Genomic DNA, 21,318 nt, shown 5'->3' with positions numbered 1-21,318 from the left:
TTCTTAGCATGAGTAACATGATGTCATAGTTGCAAATGCTTTGTCAATGCTTATGGTTTTCATTATTCTTAATGATCTTCGATTGTATCTCTATTATGATGACATGTAGGGAACTTTTGAGAATGTTTTGGGTTGTCGAATGATGCCATCCAATCCAATAATATAAGGAAAATCTGAGGGTTAACTAGTGATGTCACGGTTAATTTGGGGCATTGTCGTTCATAATTCAATGAAGGAATAACTGGAAATTGATTCATATGCATAAATATCATGTGTGGAGAAAGAACCTCTAGCTAATTCACCAACCATCTTATTTCATCAATTACATTCTGTCTAATTATTAACTTGTTTCGTTATTTCAATTTTCGTCAAACCTCAATCCCCCTTTTGCTTTAATGTTCAATATAGTTAGAAATCAATTTAGTTTGTGTTTTTAAAGCATTTTGATTCTTTTGGTTTGTCTTAGTGTTTTAACGTTTAGTTTCACATTCTTTGAGTCTAGTTTAGTGTTTTATATTGTTTTTACGTTTTTAAGTCAATTTAGAAGGTTTTAGCAAGCCCTCCTAATCCCCGGTCTAGAACGATCCCTCACTTATCCATTCTACTACAATTGTCAAACGAGGGTTTAATTTGAGTGTCAAGTAATTCTCGCATCATCTTCCTGAAAAGAGAAAGCTTTGTTAGGATGAAGTTCATATTTATACCAGTTAATTTCCGGTACTCGTTTCTGCAAGGAATGAATGCTTTTATGATAGGAGTACATAAACACATCGATCGTATTTGTTCAATCGTGAAATGAAATATAGAATATATAACATGTTTTAACTGTTAATTTAAATTTCAATTACAAGGGATTGTAAGTAAACAAATTGGGCATATATAGCCCTCCAAATTGTTAAGCCATTTTATTCAATTCATGCACTTGGTATATGCATTTTATTCAACCGTTAGAACGGCTTCTATACACAAGACGCCGTTACAGATTTACAGTTCTTCGCGTTTGAATTCCCGAACGAAAGTGATTGTGTGTTTGACATAAAACCCAAGTACCAGAATAAATAAAAATGCCAGACCCAAGTTTACCAATTTCCTTGGCTGCTGCTTCAGCTCCATGATCAAGCCTTGAAGCACCTGCTTGTAGTTATAACCTTGTGCTCTATAACACCTATCAACACCCCCGGCGGTGTTCTCATGCCCGAATATTGCTCTTTTATACTCCTCCTTTGTCGAATCCTCCTCAACCTTTTTCGCCCGATTATCTTCAAGTTTTTTAGCAGCAGCATTACTAGCATCAGCTAACGCATGGCTATCAGTACTCTTCTTCGCCTTACTTGGATGATGAATTGGTTCCTTCTCTTTCTCCACTGCCCGCGGAGGCACCTCAGGCACGTAATGTGATCCACCATCGCTTTTCTTGTTCTGTTCTTGATTAGCATTAGTCCTCTGTTGAGGCTGTGGCAGATCACTTGTGCTTATGGGCTTTTGAGGCTTAGGCGCTTCTGTGGTGGGTGCGGACTCTTGAGGCTTAGGTGTTGCTGTGGTGGGTGGCTTGGGAGCTTCTTTGGGTGGCTTTGAAGCTTCCACGGCTGGTGGCTTGGGAGCTTCCTTGTGTGGCTTTGGAGCTTCCACGGCTGGTGGCTTGGGAGCTTCTTTGGGTGGCTTTGGAGCTTCCGTGGTGGGTGGCCTAGGAGCTTCTGTGGTGGTGGGTGGCTTTTGTGGTTTGTCCCTCGATTCAACTACTGCGGGAGCAATTGCCTTGGGAAGCTTGACGTAGAGAATGCCGTTCTCAAATCTAGCAGTGATGTCGTTGGTGTCGCAGTTGGAGGGAATGGGGAATTCCCTTCGGAAACGCTGCCACTTGTTGTCATGACCAAGTGCGCGTTCACCAAACACCCTTATGTTGCGAGACGACGTTACTTGAATCCTCAGATTCTCCTTTCTAAATCCTGCACAATAAATCAATCAAAGCATCCTCAAACAACACTCCTCCATTCATCATTTTTAAAGACCATGTGAAAAACAAATAAAGAAAAGTTCACATCACATGGTTAATTTCGATAATTGTTAATTTACATTCTCCAACACGCTCCATTAGGGTGTTGTACTATACTAGTTCCCACATCGGGACAGGCTAAAACACACAAGTCTTTTACTAAAAACCAATTAATTGAATAAACAGAATGAATTTTACTTATATTAATTAGGTAGAGAGATTTATGGAGATATTGACAAAGAAACGATAAAAGATACTAGAGATTAATGATGAAAAGGGATTAGCAAGCAAGCAACAAACCGTGCAGATAAATGAGGAGAGTGTCACAAGCTGCCTCTCTTTCCCATTCAGCTGATGGTTCAATGTCTTCATAAACACGATTAATGTTTGCAGAAGACGGCTTTCCCTCCATCGATGAATGTAAATCAGACTAGACTCTGCCTCTCTTGTTAATTAACTTGTATGAGATAGCAGATAGAAGATAGATTTGTATTTGAATGTAGTGATGTGCAAAATATAAGGAATGGTTGGTTGGATTTTATAGCTATACACATGATGAAGATATTGGCATATATGAATGGTTTAATCGGTTGGATTTAAGTTATTCCTTTTTTGTTGCTGTTGTTGTTGTTGTTGTTAGGGTTCTTTGTTTCACAAGTTCAAGTATATGCTTGGTTTAATTGGTTGGGGCAAGATAGAATTGGGGACAAACTTGACTTGATGCATGGCAAAAGTGAAGGTTCCTTCCTTGTCTCTTGAGACGAGCATCCTTCCTTCCTTGGACACAGACAAGGATTCTGTTGTAGCTTGCTGCTTGTTACAAAATATCTCGTCTCATTCAAATTTCGTACTTGGTTTAAAAACAATCAACTCTGTACAATAACTTTTGACACTAGTTCGTAGGTTTTTTTTTTCAAAAGCTGCTTTCATAAAAACGGGAGAAGTTAATATTTTCTCTTCCCTCTAATACCTTCATTAATTTTTAAAAGTGCACACAAATTTTCTCTCTTTTAAGTACAATGTGACCGCCAACACGTAACACTACAAGCAAGATCAAAAACTGGCCCTTAGCCTTAAACCCCCACCACTTCATAGAGAATGAAATTGACTTGACTTTTCAATAATAAATGAGGAGGAGGTCCTCCACCGTTCACTACGTAATCGATTTACAAAATTTCATGCACTAAAGCAATCTTTAAAGATTATTTTTATAAAAAATCATTAAAGCATGAGATGCTTTAGTTATCAAACTGTATAAAAACAAATGGACAAAAACACATTTAGAAGTTAGAACTGTTGATCTATTTGCTACAGTTAATGTGATAAATATATTGTTTGTATTAGACATTTCCAAAAGAATTGTCAAATTACAGTTGATGGTTGATGTGACAATCTGAAGTCTTATGTCAAATTTTGTACTTCTTCAACCGAAATGTTAAATATTATTTTTATTATTTAAATAGTTTTTTTTAAAAAAATTTTATTGATTGAAATGTTAGCGGAAAAAGAACCCACCATTAAAATGAATTAAAAATAAATTTGACATTGATATCAAATTTGACTCAAAATCAAAAACTTTTCAAATCCAGTCAGCAAGTAACACTTTAGTTGGAGTGACTTTTGATGTCAAATATACACGATGACATTCCACTTATGATTTTGACATCTCCAAGAGATGCTTTTATAATAATTGTAAGGATAATGTTAAAGGCACCAAATTGCAAACCAAATGATATGTCATTAATAAAAAATAAACACGTGAGAGCATCTCCTAAGGAGATGCCAAATTGTCCACATAAGCTATAACAGTAAAAAAAGACAACCACTAATTGTTTCCAACCGAAATACCAAATCTTATGTGACATAACATGAAATGGCAGCAAAGGAGCTTGCTGTCAAATTTGACAGCAGCTTCAAATTTGTTTTAGTAATTATTAAATATCTTCTATTAATTTTTTTTTTTCTCCTCTATCCTTGAAAGTCTTCTTTTTCTCAACCTCTGCACTTCCTCATCAACTCCATAACGACATCGTTATCATCTCCTCCAACTCCCCTCTTCATCTCCAGCAACAACTTTTCGTATCTCTCGTTTGCAACATTTCGCTCATCCGCAACTCTAAGCATTTCCAATTGATCAAACTGGTGCTGTTCTTCCAGCTTAGCATTCTTGTTCTTCAGCTCTTTAATCTCCCTCTACAGTTTAACCTCAAGCGCTACTAAATTTTGTGAACACGCCCCAAATTTTTTCAGACTCATCTTCTGATTCAGCAGAGGAGCATTTTTGTAGTATTGTTAATTATGAGTGTGATGAAGAACTGGAAAGGCTGGAATTGGTTGCCTTACAAAATGAACAAGAGAACATGGAGACAGGAATGAGAAAACGTCGTGGTTCCATAAGAGGTCATGCATATATCAATAGAAGACGACTCTATGGGCACCAAAGACTCTATAATGATTATTTTGCTGAACATCGAGTGTACTCTCCAACTCAGTTTCGAAGGAGATTTCGGATGCATCGGCCTTTTTTCCTTCGAATTGTAAGTGCGGTTGAAGCCTATGACTCATACTTTTATTATGAATTATTTATATGTAAAATTTAAAATATAAGACAGAAATTATATATAAAAAAAAATATAATAAAATAATAATCTAATTTGACATATTGAGTGAAGAGCAAAACATAAAAATATATCAAAATGCCATATCAGTTATCAAATTTTAAATTTTAAATTCAAAATTTGAACTAATAACATAATTATTTATATCCAGGTTTGTTTTGCAAATTTAGTTTGCGATAGTATGGCAGTGGACACCAATTTCGCATCCTCGTTGTTTGAGAATCTAAGGCTGGAACATCCATGGCTTCCTCCAACTAATTGGGAATCGATCCCTTCCGAAAGCGGCAATTCCCACCTTCTAAATCCCAACTCCTCTTCCTCTCAGTCCCTCTACCATGCCTCCGCCGTCTCCGTAAGTCCCACCTTCTCTCAACTTAGGGTTTCTTCAATCTTAGTTTTCCAAAGTTTCCGGATTTTCAGTCAGAATCTTGTTTGATTTGAGGGAAAATTGAACTTCTGTATTTTGTAGATGTCCTTTAAAAGTAATAAAAAAAAATTGAAGAATTTGAATCATTTGGGTACAGGAGGCAAGTTTGGTGAGGTTGGCGATGAATGCACTTCAAGGAGTCGAATCAGCCCTTGTTAGTATCCAGAAGATTTCTGCTGCATTTCGCTCCGACCCGGCTGATCGGAGCTTCCATCAGATTCCAAGCCTGTGGAATAGGTCTTCAAGCACCCATGCTCTGGGAAGCATTCTCCAACCCATTGGCTGCTCAGGTTTGCTAGTCTTTCTCCTCCGAAAATTTGTGGATTTCTTTACGAATTTGAATGTGGAAAGTCAAGATCATCTTGCTGGTGAGGCTCAAGTGAAGCAATGCCCTCCTTTTAGTCTTGTTAATCATGCTTTTGCCGTTGCCGTGGGAAAGGTTGTGGAAGGGTACATGTGTGCACTGGATACCTTGTATGCATCAGTGGGTTTGAGGCGCTCTTCGCTTTCGTCTTCTGTAGTGGGATGTATGAACAGTGTAGTGTATTCTGATCTAACTATGCTGGAGTTGTATTTGCACACGAAAGAATTGAGGACTCAGATTGAATCCCTTACAAACTTATGTAACGTGTATCAGTTCTCTAGTTGTTTCTCAGTATCTTCTTTGGAAGAATTAGTTACAAAAGCAAATTTTGAATTTTCTAAGTTCTACAGAGGAGGGCATTTGCTCACATATCTGTATACCCAATTACAGGTTAGCTTACTTTTCTTTCCCGACTGTGAAACCTTGTTTAGTATGCTATGCTCTTATTTATTCAGTTTAAAATTTTAACTTCTGGTTTTGCTAGTGGACACTTAATTGACATATATATTTATTTTATTAGGTTTCTGATCCTGCTCATCGTCCTCTACTCAAATTTATCTTCCTTCGTACATTTGAACCATATTGTGGGTTTATTAGATCATGGATTTTCAAAGCTGAGATCAGTGACCCTTACAAGGAGTTTGTGGTAGAATATGTTGACAGTATGTCTCCAAATCAATGCGGTAAAGCCGGAAACCCGATTGACTTCCCATTGGCAACTATTAGGGTAATGCTATTACTTTTGCTATTGGAGTTAGATTATGTTTTCAATGAATTCATCATTCTCTTCTTCACACAAGTTCTCACAGTTGGTGTTTGCACCTCAGGAGCAAGATGGTGTTGCTGTTCCTTATTTTTTGAAGGACTTCTTGATTCCACTAGTTCGAGCTGGTCAGCAACTGCAAGTTCTAGTGAAATTGCTTGAATTGTGTACTTTTGTTGCCACCAAAGACCATACTTACGAGGGGTTTCTTCCCTGCTGGAGTGGGTTTTCGGGCAATAGTCCATGTTATTCATCTCCATTGACTTTCAGCAAAGAAAATATAGAGGCCATGATACTTTCAAGGGACACTTACTACAAAAAGATGCAAGAAAAACTAAAGAATCTTTCAGCGAAATTTGAATTCAGATTTCAACAGGTCATTGACTGTGATAATTTAGTTTCTTTAGATAGAAACCATGTTTCTCCTTTGAAATTAGAAATAGAATAGCATTATAACTCTAATTGGTTTTTTTTTTTTAAATATTTTTGTCTTTGTTTTTTCAGTGTGCAGCATGCAATGCAATTAGCATTTTATTCAGTTTCCGGTCAATGTTTAATTGTTTATGTAGGATGTCTTTGCATTCCTAGGCTTATAAAAATTATAACTGTCTGTATGATTTGCAAGTACTCTTGATAGTTTCTTACCCTTGAATTTTTCACGTAAAACATGTCATGTCATTTTCTTATAGTCGTAGGTTGAATCAACACTTTCCAGATGTAACTACAAGACGTTGTTCCTCTGGTATTTTCTAAAATGGTATATATTGCTGGTTGGAAGCGATCTCTGATGGTGTGACATTGAAACTCTGCTTATGATGAGCAAATTGGGTTTTAGCACGTAGTGCAAGTTTAAGTTGATATCGCTAGGTCCTTTGCCATAAAACTGTTCTGATATTGATAGGTCTTTTGACATGCCATGATTACGTCCAGGCAGCCCATATTTGGAAAGTAAATTATGCCATGGATTATAATTTATAGGTGCCTCTCTCTTATCTACTTCTCTACTCTGTAGAAGGATTAAGGGTCTTGTATGAGAGGAAACGTGGGTTTCATGTCTGCCTTCTTTAATACAATTTCTCTGCAGTGTTGTTATCTGGTTTTCTTATAACTTGATTCATTTTCTTTACGCAGGTAGTTCCACAAGGCAGAGTTCTCTTGGATAATAATGGAAGGAGTTCCACCATCCCAGTTCTGTTCACATTGGATGACAAAGTTCATAGTTTTATTGCTTCTCCAACAGATGATGAAAGGGAGTCACATGTGTAATCTCTCTCTCTCTCTCTCTCTCTCCCCTATCGCCTTTTCTGTTTGTGGAATGTCTATGTATTTTTATTTTGTGCATGGGAATGCGTGCATGTCTATGCTTTTTGGATGACTGTTGCACTTTTGCATGTGTGGTTTTCTTACCATGTTAGGATTGGGAGAGGCTGGTGAATACATGTGCTCCTTTTTCGTGTTTCTAGTTCTTTCTTTTTGCCACTTTCTTTCCAAATGTTATTGTAGCTTCATAAATGGTTGGACTTCTCTAATTCTCAGGGCAGTTCTTGATTTGGATTTTGATGAATTAAGTGCAAGGGATGGTCTATCTGATCTGGTGGATACATACGAGTCATCTGAGTGTTCAACCTCCAGTTATTCTGAAGAGCAAGATGTGTCGGAGCAGAATATTGAGCTTCCCAATAATATCAATGAGTGGGAACAAAATTATCTATCTGCTTTAAGCTTTTCAATGAGTAGTCCTGTTGATAATTTGCACAATCCTCATGTATGTGAAGATTCATGCCATATCATAACTGACCCGAATATATTTTGTGAAGAAAGAGATTCCCCTGTACATTCTCATAATGAAGGAATGTTTACAAGCCAGATATCTGTGCCCGTCAAACCAATGGAGTCAAACTGGTCTTGTATGTCTAGCGCTCAGTTGGTTAATTGTATATCTGCTAAGGATTGGCCAGAAAGTAGTTCATTTGACAATTATTCTGTCATTGATAAAGAGTACAGCGATGGTCTAAGGTCACATCCAATGGGTTCTGCCTCAAAGGTGAATGAGAGAATCATAGGGACCTTAAAGGAAGGTACATTTAAAAAAGGAATTGAGACTCATGCTTTAATTGAAGAAGCCTCTGGCAAGAATCAATCTCGAAACGCTACATATACTTCTTCAGATTTATTGACGTTACAACGTTGGAAGGTTAACTCCCATAACAATTTTCTCAGCATGAACCCAATGTTGACAAAAACTAACTTAATTCATCTGATAACCAAGCCAGGACAGAGACACAGAACAGACTTTGGGGTCTATTTGCCTTACTTTGACCTTTCTTTCATAAAAGACCCTGTTAAGGTGTATCTGGAAAAGCCGCCTGCAGGGCTCTCAGACTCCAGTGCCTCAGCAAGCAGTGTCAGGAGGGATCACCTTGGCAAACAAGGTTATGGTGGACATAATGTCTTGATTGATAAAACCGAAGCGTCTGATTTTCTTCCAATTTCTGACACAAAGGACCGCAACCAAGCAGACGCAAATTTAACAAATGTATCTGGTGGTAGTTGTTGGGAGAGTTTGCTTGGTAGATTTAGTGACACTGTCGTTAATAGAGTTGAAGATCACAGACAATGCAAGCCAGAGAATTTTGAGATACCACTTGATTTTATTATTGACAAATGCCTTCTTCAGGAAATCATGCTTCAGTATCCTTTTTTCTGTGCAGTACATAGAAGGAAAGTTTATCAGGTCCTGAGTAGACCTCTTATTTTCTTCTTTCTTGTAAATGCTTTGGTTGAGCACATTCTGGACTGCATAGAAAGTTTTACAACCATCAGTTTGTGCGTTTGATTGTTTCTAGCTATCCAAAGTTTGCGAGTCTTGTATGTCCCTTATTTGTTTTTTGTCCTACTCAAAGTACTTCTGTTGGAAGAGAGATGTTATCCTTAAATATGCTAGATATAAGTATGTCAGCAAGCTAACTATTAAGTTGCTTGAAGAAGGGTTTGATTTGCAAGAACATTTACTGGCTCTGCGGCGCTACCACTTTATGGAACTAGCGGACTGGGCTGATTTGTTTATTATGTCCCTTTGGCATCATGTAATAATCACTACTGTCATTACACAATACTAGTATCTGAGTTATCATGGTACCATCCTGACTCTTTTTCAAATTTTTTTCCTGGAAATTATAGAAATGGTGCGTTACAGAGGCAGATCATAGACTTTCAGAAATTCAAGGTTTCCTTGAGTCATCAGTTCAGAGGTCATCATGTGAACGTGACCTTCATAAGGACAGGTTATTTGTGTACATGAAAGGACATGATACAATGACTCTTTCTGCATCGGCTAGTGGTACATTACTCCCACATGTTTCATCAGCTATTGGAACATTACTTGATTATTGTTCAAATTAATTTATTGTCCACCAGAAAAAGGCATATGGTGCCTCCCCTCTTGTCCTTCCTTTCAGATTAGATTAAGCTTGGAACTTGAAACATATATTTCTAACTTTTCACTAGTCAATTCTTCTGTTATCTCTCTCTCTCTCTTTACCCCCACAACCCTCTAATACTGTATCTCATCAATGATGCAGGTGTCCATTCCTTCAACTTTCTTGGTTTGGGTTATCGAGTGGATTGGCCCATAAGTATTGTTTTGAGTCCTGGTGCATTGAATATATATGCTGAAATTTTCAGTTTTCTGATGCAAGTGAAGCTTGCTTTATTCTCATTGACTGATGTATGGCGCCCATTAAAGGTAGGGATTCTTTGGCTGGCTAAAAGCTTATTGTAGATGTTCATCCTCCCCCACTCTTAAATCTCCCTTTTTTAGCCAGAGCTATGAAGCTCCAAATTTCAGAAGGGGGATGGTTAATATTTGTCTATACTTACAGATGTTGGTAACATAGCATTTTTTTTTTCCTTCATTTCCGTGTGATCTGTGCCTCCTGTTGAGTTTTGGTTGTTGTACTTTACCAGCTGATCATTCTTCTGAATCTTAAGCATTGAAAAAGTAAAACATAGTAAACTGGAAGCAGAACTAACTACTATTGGTTTGTGATGGGGAATTTTTTGGGGCTGATTTACCTTCTCATTTTTTAAACATGAATTTCTGAGACATAAGTGTTCTCTGACAGTTGTAAATAATTAAGTTCTGAATTGATACATGAGTTTCGTTTACACTACACCTTTTTTCACAGTTCATGACTGCATAATGCTTGTTTTGATGTTCTTGATTTTATTAACTTTTCCGTTTCTTCTTCTTAAACTGCGTGGTAATTCATGGTAATATTTTTTGGTGCATAAGTTATGTGGACTTACATTTGGTCATGGAAATGCATGGTAGTTCAAGTGATCCTATTTCTTGGTATCTGCAGGATTTGGTACATTCAATTAGTCAGAATAATCACTCTGAACAATACGAAACGGGAGCTGGCCATTTTAATGCATTAGTGAAGATGAGGTACGTGGAGCAGTTGTGATTGTCATATTATGAGAAAGTTTATTTCTCGTTTTAGTGATGTTTTTTGGGTTTTCTTTTCTGTTCAAAGGAGTAATTGATCTCAGAGAAGGAATCGATTTAGATTAATTGGTCGGGTTAGTACGTGGGTACTCTAGTAAGGCTTACGTTGATTTAGAATTGACTTATATAGAGAGTGTAAAACATGCTTAGAGAGTTTATTTCATTTGAATTTGCATCTTGTTCCTCCCTTCTATTTGGGATGAATATCTTCATAAGCATGAATTGTTCGCCACATTGAGGAGGAATAACCCCCTGCCCAAGTATTGGTGTTGACACTTTAAAAAAAAGGATACTTCGGCCAAAAATGTCAGAGCTATTGGCCAACATTTTCATCCCTGCGGAATGGTTCAGTTAGTAATCTGTGTTGTCATCGTAGGGGAGTCCTGGGATTGAATCTTGAGTTCACCAAGTTTAGGGGTCTTATAGGATGGAAAGTGCTGCTCTCATTCTATATTTGTAGGACTACTGGCCTCCATAAGAGGGGGAATAACAGGAGGAAACAAGAGAAAGGAATATGCAAGAGGTGTGACAGGTGAAGGGTTCAATTCTGACTAATTGAAAGATGTGTTTAATGAGATGTGTAGGACAGAGATCCTTTTGCACTGCCCTATTCCTCAAATGTTTGGAGATGTGTTTCAATTGATTTCTTTTACCTGTAGCAAGATTGAAGAAATTTGATTGTAGGATTTCTGTGAGATGTTGGGTAGAGTCTGGTAATAACGACTGTAAACTTTTTAAGAATATTCTTATTGTCTATATGTTAGGTAGTCTGACTTCTACCAGGGTTAACTTTAACCTAGGGTAAAAACTAAAGAAGGGGGAAATGGGTGACCATCTTCTCAAACAATCTAACTTCCTCAGAGGAATTTTAAATTTGATCAAGAAATAGCTTTAAGAATTCAAATTGAATGTATATTAATTGTCTCTCTGACCTATGCCTAGGCACCAGGTCAATCATTTTGTATCTACATTACAGCAGTATGTGGAGTCACAGCTATCACATGTATCATGGTGCAGGTTTCTATTCTCACTTAAGCATGAGGTTTGAAGCTTCCTATTTTGTTCTTAAAAGTTTTCATGCAATTTACCTTTGAAAATTGACTTTCATTTTTGGGGAAGGTTAATATATAGGTCATAAATCTTTGTACATCAACTTTGCGGTTGAAGTTTCATTTTCTCTCTCCATGTTTATATTCTATAAGATGTCCATGTAATGCTAGTGCACATTACATTTGATGGTGATGAGAGATATCTATGTTATTTGAATTCATGACGCATGAAAGGACCATAAAAATCTTTGCTAAACTAATTTTGATTTAAAAATAAAATTATTGATTCCAGTTCCCCAAGTGGTTTGATGAAAATCATCTAAAGCCTGCCCTGTGTGATGGATAACAAAGTCTCCTACTTTTGTTTCCCCCGTCCTAAAGGCAATTAAAAACTGCACATTTTATGATTTCCAATGCCTTTGGAATATGTTCCTTCTTTGCTGCTAGGTCCCATGCTAGGGAAGATAAAAAAAAAACCATAAATCTTCAAATGCATAGATTGTTTTGAGCGTCTCAATTGTTGATGTGAAACTCTGGAGATCCTCGGTATTTGTTTGTAATGGAAATTTGTTTGATACAGGGTGTTATTGGAACTCAAAAACAATTCATTGTGCACCCCAAACTTTCTATATTTAGAAAGAAAAATACACTTATGAGGAGTGCATAATGAGATTTTTGGAATGTCAATAATGGCACGGTTAGCACCTAAAACAAAAATTGAATTCTACTAGGAAAAAAAATAGGGAAAGAAAAATCAAAATTCAAATTTGGGTACAAGATTGATTAGATTGCTCTATGTTAGATTGAACTATTTATTGTTGAGTAAATTGTAAGGTTATTTAATTTGAGTGGGTATATCTTGAAAAATAAAATGCCACATGTAGACATCTACGATTCATATCATGCCTCTTTATGCCATATAATTCAATTGCTTCTGGTATGCCTTTTCTTCTAGAATATTTTATGACGACAATCTTAAAAATTGACATCTGGTTACTGTAGGTCAAAGATATGATGGATCTTCAGTCTGCACATATGGCATATTTAACAGATTCGCTTGACATGTAAGTTCATTGGTCATTGCGTAAATTATTCTTACCATTGTTAGATGTATGCCCTTGTATTTCTAAATTTCCATGCTTTGTGATTGTGTCAATAAAACATTTGATTCACTTTTAGTCAGTAAGTGAAAAAAAAAGATTGCACCAAGTGTGTCTTGGTGTCTGCTGAAAGATTTCTGAATCAATGCACAAGAAACTAAACTGAAGGGTTTAGCTGCTAAATTGGGTTGTCAACTGTGAAGTTGGCCTATGAAATTTTGGGTTCTTCCACCTGGTGGAAATCCAGGTTTGAATTTGTGGGACTGGGATCTGATTGTGGAAAAATGGTTAGGGAGATTAGAAGGGTGGAAAAAAAATTGTTTTTATCAAGAGGTAGGCCCACATTAATTGCGTCTGTTACAAGCAGTATGTCACCGTACTATAGTGTACAAATTCTAAAATTTTAATGGCATGGTAAAAGAGATCATTTCATAAGGTGGAAAACTGTTTCTTGTCCCCAGCAAAAGGGTGTTTAGGGATAATCAATTTGAATTTTGAACAAAAGGAATTCTGCCCTCCTTGTGGAATGGTTTGACATTTCAATATTTCTCGATAATGTTTCCTTTGATTGTCAATTAACCATGAATCTTACCTTTGCAGATGTTTCCTATCTGATGAAACACGACCTATAGCTCGTATCATTGAAAGCATTCTGCAGTGTGCTCTTGACTTCAGGTCTTGTCTGACTGGGGGAATGTGGGATGTTGGAACAGGTGAAGGGAATAGAACGGCTAGGCTTTCTGGAATGAATATATCCCAGGTGATGATCACATTTGTAAAGTTGAAAATAACCGTGGACATGAAATTTAAGGTGACATAAAATTATAAACAATATCATTTTAGTTGAACTAGCAATGCCATTTATATAGTAGGTGACAACAACTATGATCATTAGGCGAAAGTGCAAGAAAAATGTTGCTAGCTTGGTATAGGGATCTTCGGGTGCTTAAAACGCAAAGCATACTATGTTTTCAGGAACACCCAAGTCATCAAGGAAATGGGGTTTGTTTTCGTACATGCATTCATGTGTCATGGCATCCTAAACAACTCTCTGCTGCTTCGGGTGCTTAAGTAGATATTCATGCACATCTGTGATGAGACATTATAGAGGATTTGTGCAGTTGAATATTAAAATGAAAATCGGTGATCTGAAATATCATGTTCAAAACACGAACGAACCTGTTGATGACATGCATGTGTATCTGTTTTGCAGGTGGTTGCTATAAAACAAACTTTTGACAAGAACATGAAAGAACTGCACCTCTGTTACCTAAAGTCACCTAAACATGGGGAGTTTGGACTTTCTCATTTTTGGGAATACCTCAACTACAACAAGTATTACTCAGACGTTGGTAATGAAATGGCCTTTTATGCTTTCGCAATCTAAAGCTCCGTGACATGAATTTGGACATGCCGACACTACGCGAAGCAGCCCCATTGGTTACAATGATTGAAGAGTGTAATTTCTCAAGGATTCACGGTAGATGATGTCTCCTACTGATTTGTGTCAAATATTTCAGAAATCCTGAGGCCTTGAGGTAGCAGATTCCTATATGTTGAGTGTTATCTGGCGAACGTTAACAAAATCTACTTATTGGTTTTTGGAGAGTGAAGGATAGTTACTACTTCTTGTGGGACGTTAGTGATACGAAGAGCTGCATATAGAGACATGATGATAGCCGTTGTGTATTACATTCTACATACCCAAGGAAATGCTATGAAGTTACTTTTATACATAAGTCACTCCCCCAAGCATGGCCGGCCTCACCTTTCTAGTTTGGTTAATTGCTCGTTTTAATTTAGTTGTCATACAACTAAACTAAATATGCCTTGAGGACTAGAACTAGTTTAGGTCCCGAAATCCGAAACTAACTTAAAAGGCAAATACGAACCTTTCTTATGATTGATTGATTAATTAATTAATTCTTGATTATGCTTAATTAAACTATTTAGTTGCTTATCCATCTCATTTATATTTATTCAAATCATCCTTATTTGATGTACGATGCATTAAGTTCCAATTAGTAAGGCAGTGGCAAGATTGTGATTGCTAATTTTCAGAGCTTTCACAAATTATGAGTGACACCTAGTAATATGTTATAGCTACCCAAATTAAGTAAAACTGGTTGGAGAACCTATGCAGTACAACTATGATGCAACATGATGATTCTCTAATTCAATATTCTTGATCACATTGTTTAATACGATTCAATATTCTTCATCACATTGTTTAATACGACGGTCGAAGAAGTGAGATTTTACCGCAAGTTCATGTCTCACTCTGCTTTGCAGTATAAATGGATGTTCAATTACAACATCCGAAGGCCTTGGAAATATCAGAGACGGGTTCCACCCAATTCACCAAAGGATTGCTGGTTTCCATGCTTCTCAATGCGGCTTTTGTACTCCCGGCATGTGTGTTTCACTCTTTGGAGCTCTTGTCAATGCTGAAATGACGAATAGACCTGATCCCCCTCCTGGGTTCTCCAAGCTTTCTGTTTCCGAAGCTGAAAAGTCTATTGCAGGTAACCACTGTCGATGTACTGGGTATCGACCCATGGCTGATGCCTGCAAGAGTTTCGCAGCTCATGTTGATATGGAGGATTTGGGGTTCAACTCCTTTTTGGAAAAAGGGAGATAGTAAGGAAGTAAAAGTAAAGAGTTTGCCTCTATATAACCGTAATGGTGACATCTGTACATTTCCGGACTTGTTAAAAAATCAATGACATTCTTTCTTTGTTTCCCGGTCTCCTTCCCACACTAATGTTCTGCCCTTTTTCTACTTTTCTGTGTTCTTGTAATTTGGATTTCAGATATTCAACTCTGTTCCCTGGTTTCAAGTAGAATCGCCCACTAACTTACAAATCCATGAATGCCTTGCTTTCAGATCAAACTTGGTTCACACTATTTCTACATGGAGACACAAACAGCCCTTGCTTTACCAGATGAAGAAAACTGCATGGTGGTTTACACTTCAAGTCAAGGGCCTGAGTATGCACACTCTACAATTGCAAAATGTCTTGGTATTCCTGAAAATAATATTCGAGTAATTTGAAGAAGGGTCGGAGGGGGCTTTGGTGGAAAGGGCACACAATCAGTGCCTGTGAGTATAAAACCCACAGAAATCTATATATTTCAATCTAATCGTGGACGAGATTTTCCGTTTAAGTGTAGATTAAGCACTTGTTAGACAATGAATGCAACTCCGATTGTCCATTTAAGTGTAGATTAAGCACATACAACTCCGATCCTGCATTCGTAGTTTACACAAATGCAGATTGAGAGAAACATACTAGTTTAGTCTCACCATGCACCACAGAAATTTAGAAATAAGTTGGGAACGAGTATAGGAGGTACTTTAACCAAAGAACTCCAACCAAGCCCTTATATATAGTTCATGCATAAAATGATATTGATACTGACCCATATGATTTTTTAGCAGCGCACCAGTGAACTTTGTCATTTGTTTCTGTCAAATGGGAGATCTTAGGATCCTGTAGGCTGTAACTACAACCTCATTGCGAATGTTGAACTCAATATGATTTTAAAATGATCAATAACATTCGTTTCTGTTAAAAAAAATGTTTGTTGAATAGAATGTCTTGGCTTTCTAGCAATGCAGAGAGGTGTACACATGACGCGAAGTTTTAGAATATAAAGCAATAGTTAGCACAAATGCTACTTGTGTCAGTTCTGGGAATAGTTGTAAACCAATAGTTCTATGTGCTATTAGTGTCAGTTCTGGGAATGGTGGTAAACCAATAAACTTTAGAATATGTATCACTTGCTATGTTTATGGTTTTTGGAGTACTTGATTCCCAATGTTCAATAGAAGATAAAGCCGCTGCAATTCTGATGTTTTAGGTCGCAACTGCATGTGCTCTTGCAGCACACGAATTACATTGACCGGTACGGATGTATCTCAATCGCAAGACTGATATGATAGTGGCTGGAGGAAGGCATCCCATGAAGATAACTTACAGTGTGGGATTCAAGTCTGATGGGAAGATTACAGCTTTAGAACTTGAGATATTGATAAATGCAGGGATTTCCATAGGCTTTAGTCCAGTATTGCCAAGAACTATTCTGTGGGCACTTCAGAAGTATGACTGGGGTGCTCTGGCTTTCGATATCATGGTGTGCAAAACAAACACTCCGAGTAGGTCTACTATGCGAGCCCCTGGGGAGGTGCAGGGGTCATTTATCGCTGAAGCTGTAATTGAACATGTAGCGTCCACCCTTTCTATAGAAGTAGATTATGTGAGAAGTGTTAATCTTCACACATCTCACAGCCTTGATTTGTTTTACGAGCACAGCGCTGGTGAACCTCTGGAGTTTACTTTACCATTGATATGGAACAAGTTGGCCATGTCTTCAAGCTTTAACCCAAGGACTGAGATGGTAAAAGAATTTAATAGGTGTAATAAATGGAAGAAAAGAGGAATTTCTCGAGTACTGATTTTGTGTGAAGTGTCATTGAGGCCAACTCCGGGAAAAGTAAGCATTTTAAGTGATGGGTCTGTTGTTGTTGAAGTTGGAGGAATTGAACTGGGTCAGGGGCTCTGGAAGAAGGTAAAACAGGTGACAGCTTTTGCTCTTGGTTCGATTCAATGTGATGGTAGTGGAGATCTTTTGGATAAAGTACGGGTGGTGCAATCAGATACATTGAGCTTAATTCAAGCGGGAATTACTGTCGGGAGCACTACATCTGAGGCAAGCTTTGAGACAGTTAGACTTTGATGTAATATTTTGGTTGAGAGGTTAGCTACTCTCAGAGGGAGATTGAAGGAGCAAATGGGCTCTAGTAACTGGGAGACTCTTATTCAGCAGGTATTCTATTTGGATTGAGAGGAGGGCTTATTTTCACTCGTGTGCTCCTTTGTTGGACTGCAAATAACACTACCATAATATCATGTTATTTGCAGCCCCCCGGAGGAGTGTGAGGAGTACAAATAGCGATCGCCAAGAAATTAGTGATGCATCACTTTTTTCTTTTGAAACAATTAATCTATTGATTTGTTTCACATCCATGCCATGGCGCTCCAATAGGTCACACTGAATCTTGAACTGCCCAAGAAACTCAAACCCCAGAGGAATAAAAATGAATCAGCACACTTAAGTAGCAAGTTGCTACTAGCAACACCATGCCCTAGAATTCATCTGTAGGAAACTCTTGCAGGTGGAGTAAATGGGTGATTTTGAAAACTTCTCTAGACTTATGTATTTAATGATTTCTCAAAGTTTCAGGCTTGCCTTGCTTCCTAGTGGCAGCTTATAGCTTTTCAAGGCCACAAAACTAGCAAACTTCTTTGTTCCGAAATTTGTATGTACTCGTTGCAGTTTATCTTTCTTCTGTCAAAATGCAGGCATCCTTGCAAGATGTGAACTTATCAGCAAGTTCTTATTACGTCCCTGATTTTGCTTCCAAGAGATACCTTAACTATGGCGCTGCTGTGAGTGAGGCAAGTTTGTGTTGACCGTCTTACTCCATTTTCATTCTTTTATATTGTAGTTCTTTTACGCCTGTTGAATTTTCGGCAACCAAAGGGCATAGATGCAGGTTTACATAATGCAGAGCAAATCATAGTGCAATGTCACAGTCACACTATTAGGGTGATTGCTACCAGTTTGTATCACAGATGGAGGTAAACGTTCTGACTGAACAAACCAGAATTCTGCAATCGGATATTATCTACGATTGTGGTCAGAGTCTCAACCCTGCTGTGGATTTAGGACAGGTTAGCATGATTGAACTTGCTACTCAGATTTTTATAATTTCCGCATACATTTTCTTTGAATTAAGCTCTACCTACATTTTATTTTTGTATTGCTATTCGGTAGGTTCTGCCTTGGAGAATTTTTCAAATTCCATTGTAAGAGAAGTTAATAATTTGGTTTATTTTACACATTTTTAGGATACTTTCGTTATTTAGTGTCTTTAGGATTTCTCTATTCGAAGCATTGTAGCATTTTCGTCATCTAGTCGTCTTTGGAATAAGATTGTAGTATTCAACTTTTCTACAATCTGTTAAGATCCATAACACCAGTTCACTGGCGCGTCGTCAATATGGTTTAGTTAACTTACGTTTGACATTACATGTTTCTTGCAGATTGAAGGTGCTTTTGTTCAAGGTATTGGGTTTTTCATGCTTGAAGAATACTCGGAAAACTCTGATGGGTTGGTGATTTCAGAAGGTACATGGACATATAAGATTCCTACTATGGACACCATACCCAAACAGTTCAACGTAGAAGTATTGAACAGTGGGCATCACAAAAAACGCGTGCTCTCTTCAAAAGGTATGCCATGTCGTGCCTTGCACAATTCTACTTGTATCAATTACAACCGATGCCTGAAAAGTATTTTGTGTGCATAAAAGTAGCCAAATTTTGAAAAAAAACACATTGAAAATCTTGTGTGCAGCTTCTGGTGAGCCACCGTTACTTCTTGCGGTTTCTGTTCACTGTGCTACAAGGGCTGCCATTAGAGCTATTCTATCATTAAAGACTTTGCGCCAGCACCTAACGCATTTATCCACTCAGTGAACAGTGATAGACTCCAATGAACAGTAATAGGCCAAGAGCATCTCCATCCCTAAAAAAAAATAGCCTAGTCAATTTTATTAAAATATTATTATTATTTATTATAAAATAATAATTGTATTATAAAAAAGAAGAAGATAAAGTCATCTTTCCACTAACACTGTACTCTTCCTATAATCCCCAACCGGTTCTCTCCCTCTCTCTCTCTTTTGCAGCTCACTCCCGTGAGCTCTTCTTCTCATTCCTCTTCAAAACCTTCAACAAATCAAACACAAAATATTATTTTTGTAATCCCTGGAGCTCAAGAACCCAACCATGGCCTTGCATGCGGCATCGGTGCATGGTGCGAGATCCCACCATTGAAGCCGAGAGCTTGAGCTCTCAATCTCTAACCCAGGTGATGTTTCTATCACTGTATCGTGTTCTTGAGCTTTAAATCTTGTTGTGTTGCAATTTTTGTGGTTAATTTGAGGGCTTAATTCCCTACATGTGATTCCAACAAAGGAAAACAGACAACTCCTACGAGTTCAAGGTCCAATCTCGGTGAAATCTCTTGCATTTCACCTGGGTAAGTTCTCAATCCTATTCTTATGGTTTCTAACATATAAATCGTGTTGGAAACCTTTGTGTTGATGCAAACTTGCTATCAGTGCATTTTTTTTCAGATTTTCCGTCGAACTCGGGCCATCATTTTCAGGCCATTTGCCTTCTCCCTCCGTCGCTCCATCCATCGCTGACATCACCACAGCGTCATATGGGCCGGTCCCAAGGTCCGTCAATTTTGGGCTGGCTTGGAGACTAGCTTGGGCTGGGTGCCAGGCAATCCTGTGGGCTGGAGAGACTTCCCTAGGTGCCGGGCCATTTTTTTGGTTGTGTGCCGGCCTATCCCACCCCCGGTGGAAGTGCTCTTAAAGAATCAAGAAAACAGCTTCTTGAGTGGGGTGGCCTAGATGGATCGGCATCAATATTCCAGTTGGATATTCCCGCTACCATGCCTATTGTGAAGGAGCTGTGTGGGCTGGAAGCTGTGGAGAGGTACTTGGAATGGATTGTAGGCGGAGAATAAACGTACGTTATGGCTGGAAGGCATGATCATGCTGGTTAATTTGTCCATCACAGCCAAAGAACCTAAAATGTGAGTCAATCGCCATCACTTGATCTCAGTAAGGATACGAATATGGTTCAAGTACATACGTTTTTCACCATATTTTGGATTTGTTTATAGTGCGAAACTAAAAAGAAAAGAGAACTGGCGACAGATACAATTCCATCTCATGTTACTTGTGTTGAGGTTCATTGTCCAGTTTGTGAACGTTACTGTTGAATAAGCCTTAATATGTAAGACAACTAAACATGAACTATCTTGTTATACCTTTTGTGTTTGCAACTTATACTGAGACAAATGGTTGGTGTTCCCGGAAATTGGGTGTTTTCTGTTTATATGTATACTTGAGGAAATTTCTATGCAGAAATGGGGTCATTATTGTCCAAACGCTCTGCCCCAATACTGCTAAATCAAACTCCTATACCGTAAGATGGTGTACAAGGTTGGGGACGAAACCGGGTAAGGTGCAACGCTTATGTGAATAATAACAATAATAAGACTTTTTAGTTAAAATGGTCATTGAGACTGACATAAATCCTCACTTTGGTATCTGAGATTTATAATCGATAGAAGTGGTCCTTAAGGTTTTTCCATTATTTATCATTTTGGACTTTTCGTGAAAAATTTGTGTTTAAGAAGGTAAAATGACAAAAATACTCTCAAACTTTGTCAAATCAAATTGCCCTATTTTTCCTATTAAATTGTGGGCATTTTTGTTATTTTGGTCCTTACTTAACATAGATTTTCACGGAATGACCAAAACGATTGATAGTGGACAAAACTCAGGGATCACTTCTATAGATTTCAAATCCTAAGGACCAACATGAGGAGTTATGTCAATCTAAG

The 21,318-nt window shown here is 37.8% G+C and overlaps 2 protein-coding genes and 1 pseudogene across 4 annotated transcripts; 2 read left to right on the top strand and 1 right to left on the bottom strand.

Moving 5' to 3' along the window:
* Window positions 1-861: 861 nt before the first annotated feature.
* On the bottom strand, window positions 862-2,592 carry LOC103937979 (inactive protein RESTRICTED TEV MOVEMENT 2). Its single transcript, XM_009347962.3, has 2 exons — window positions 2,294-2,592; window positions 862-1,946 (listed from the first exon to the last, which is right to left on the bottom strand). Exons 1-2 carry the CDS (start codon window positions 2,403-2,405, stop codon window positions 985-987), a joined length of 1,074 nt encoding a protein of 357 aa, XP_009346237.2. The 5' UTR covers window positions 2,406-2,592; the 3' UTR covers window positions 862-984.
* Window positions 2,593-4,338: 1,746 nt separating this feature from the next.
* Window positions 4,339-14,561, top strand: LOC103937978. Of its 3 annotated transcripts, XM_009347961.3 has the most exons (15): window positions 4,339-4,530; window positions 4,763-4,963; window positions 5,136-5,792; window positions 5,923-6,129; window positions 6,230-6,541; window positions 7,297-7,427; window positions 7,702-8,856; window positions 9,110-9,251; window positions 9,346-9,505; window positions 9,747-9,910; window positions 10,530-10,615; window positions 11,618-11,717; window positions 12,727-12,788; window positions 13,425-13,584; window positions 14,038-14,561. In XM_009347961.3, exons 1-15 carry the CDS (start codon window positions 4,354-4,356, stop codon window positions 14,209-14,211), a joined length of 3,888 nt encoding a protein of 1,295 aa, XP_009346236.2. In that variant the 5' UTR covers window positions 4,339-4,353; the 3' UTR covers window positions 14,212-14,561. The 3 variants fall into 3 exon arrangements, with proteins under 3 accessions (XP_009346236.2, XP_048427215.1, XP_048427216.1); XM_048571258.1 differs by lacking the exon at window positions 14,038-14,561 and having other exon boundaries at window positions 11,618-11,692; window positions 13,425-13,563; XM_048571259.1 differs by lacking the exons at window positions 11,618-11,717; window positions 14,038-14,561 and having other exon boundaries at window positions 13,425-13,563.
* Window positions 14,223-20,725, top strand: LOC103929500 (annotated as a pseudogene).
* Window positions 20,726-21,318: the final 593 nt, after the last annotated feature.

This window comes from the organism of the source record quoted next, unplaced genomic scaffold (assembly GCF_019419815.1).
Source record: "Pyrus x bretschneideri cultivar Hongxiangsu unplaced genomic scaffold, Pyrus_bretschneideri_v1 Contig58, whole genome shotgun sequence".
In the NCBI taxonomy this organism is placed as follows: domain Eukaryota; kingdom Viridiplantae; phylum Streptophyta; class Magnoliopsida; order Rosales; family Rosaceae; genus Pyrus; species Pyrus x bretschneideri.
This window is presented reverse-complemented; position numbering and strand designations above follow the sequence as displayed.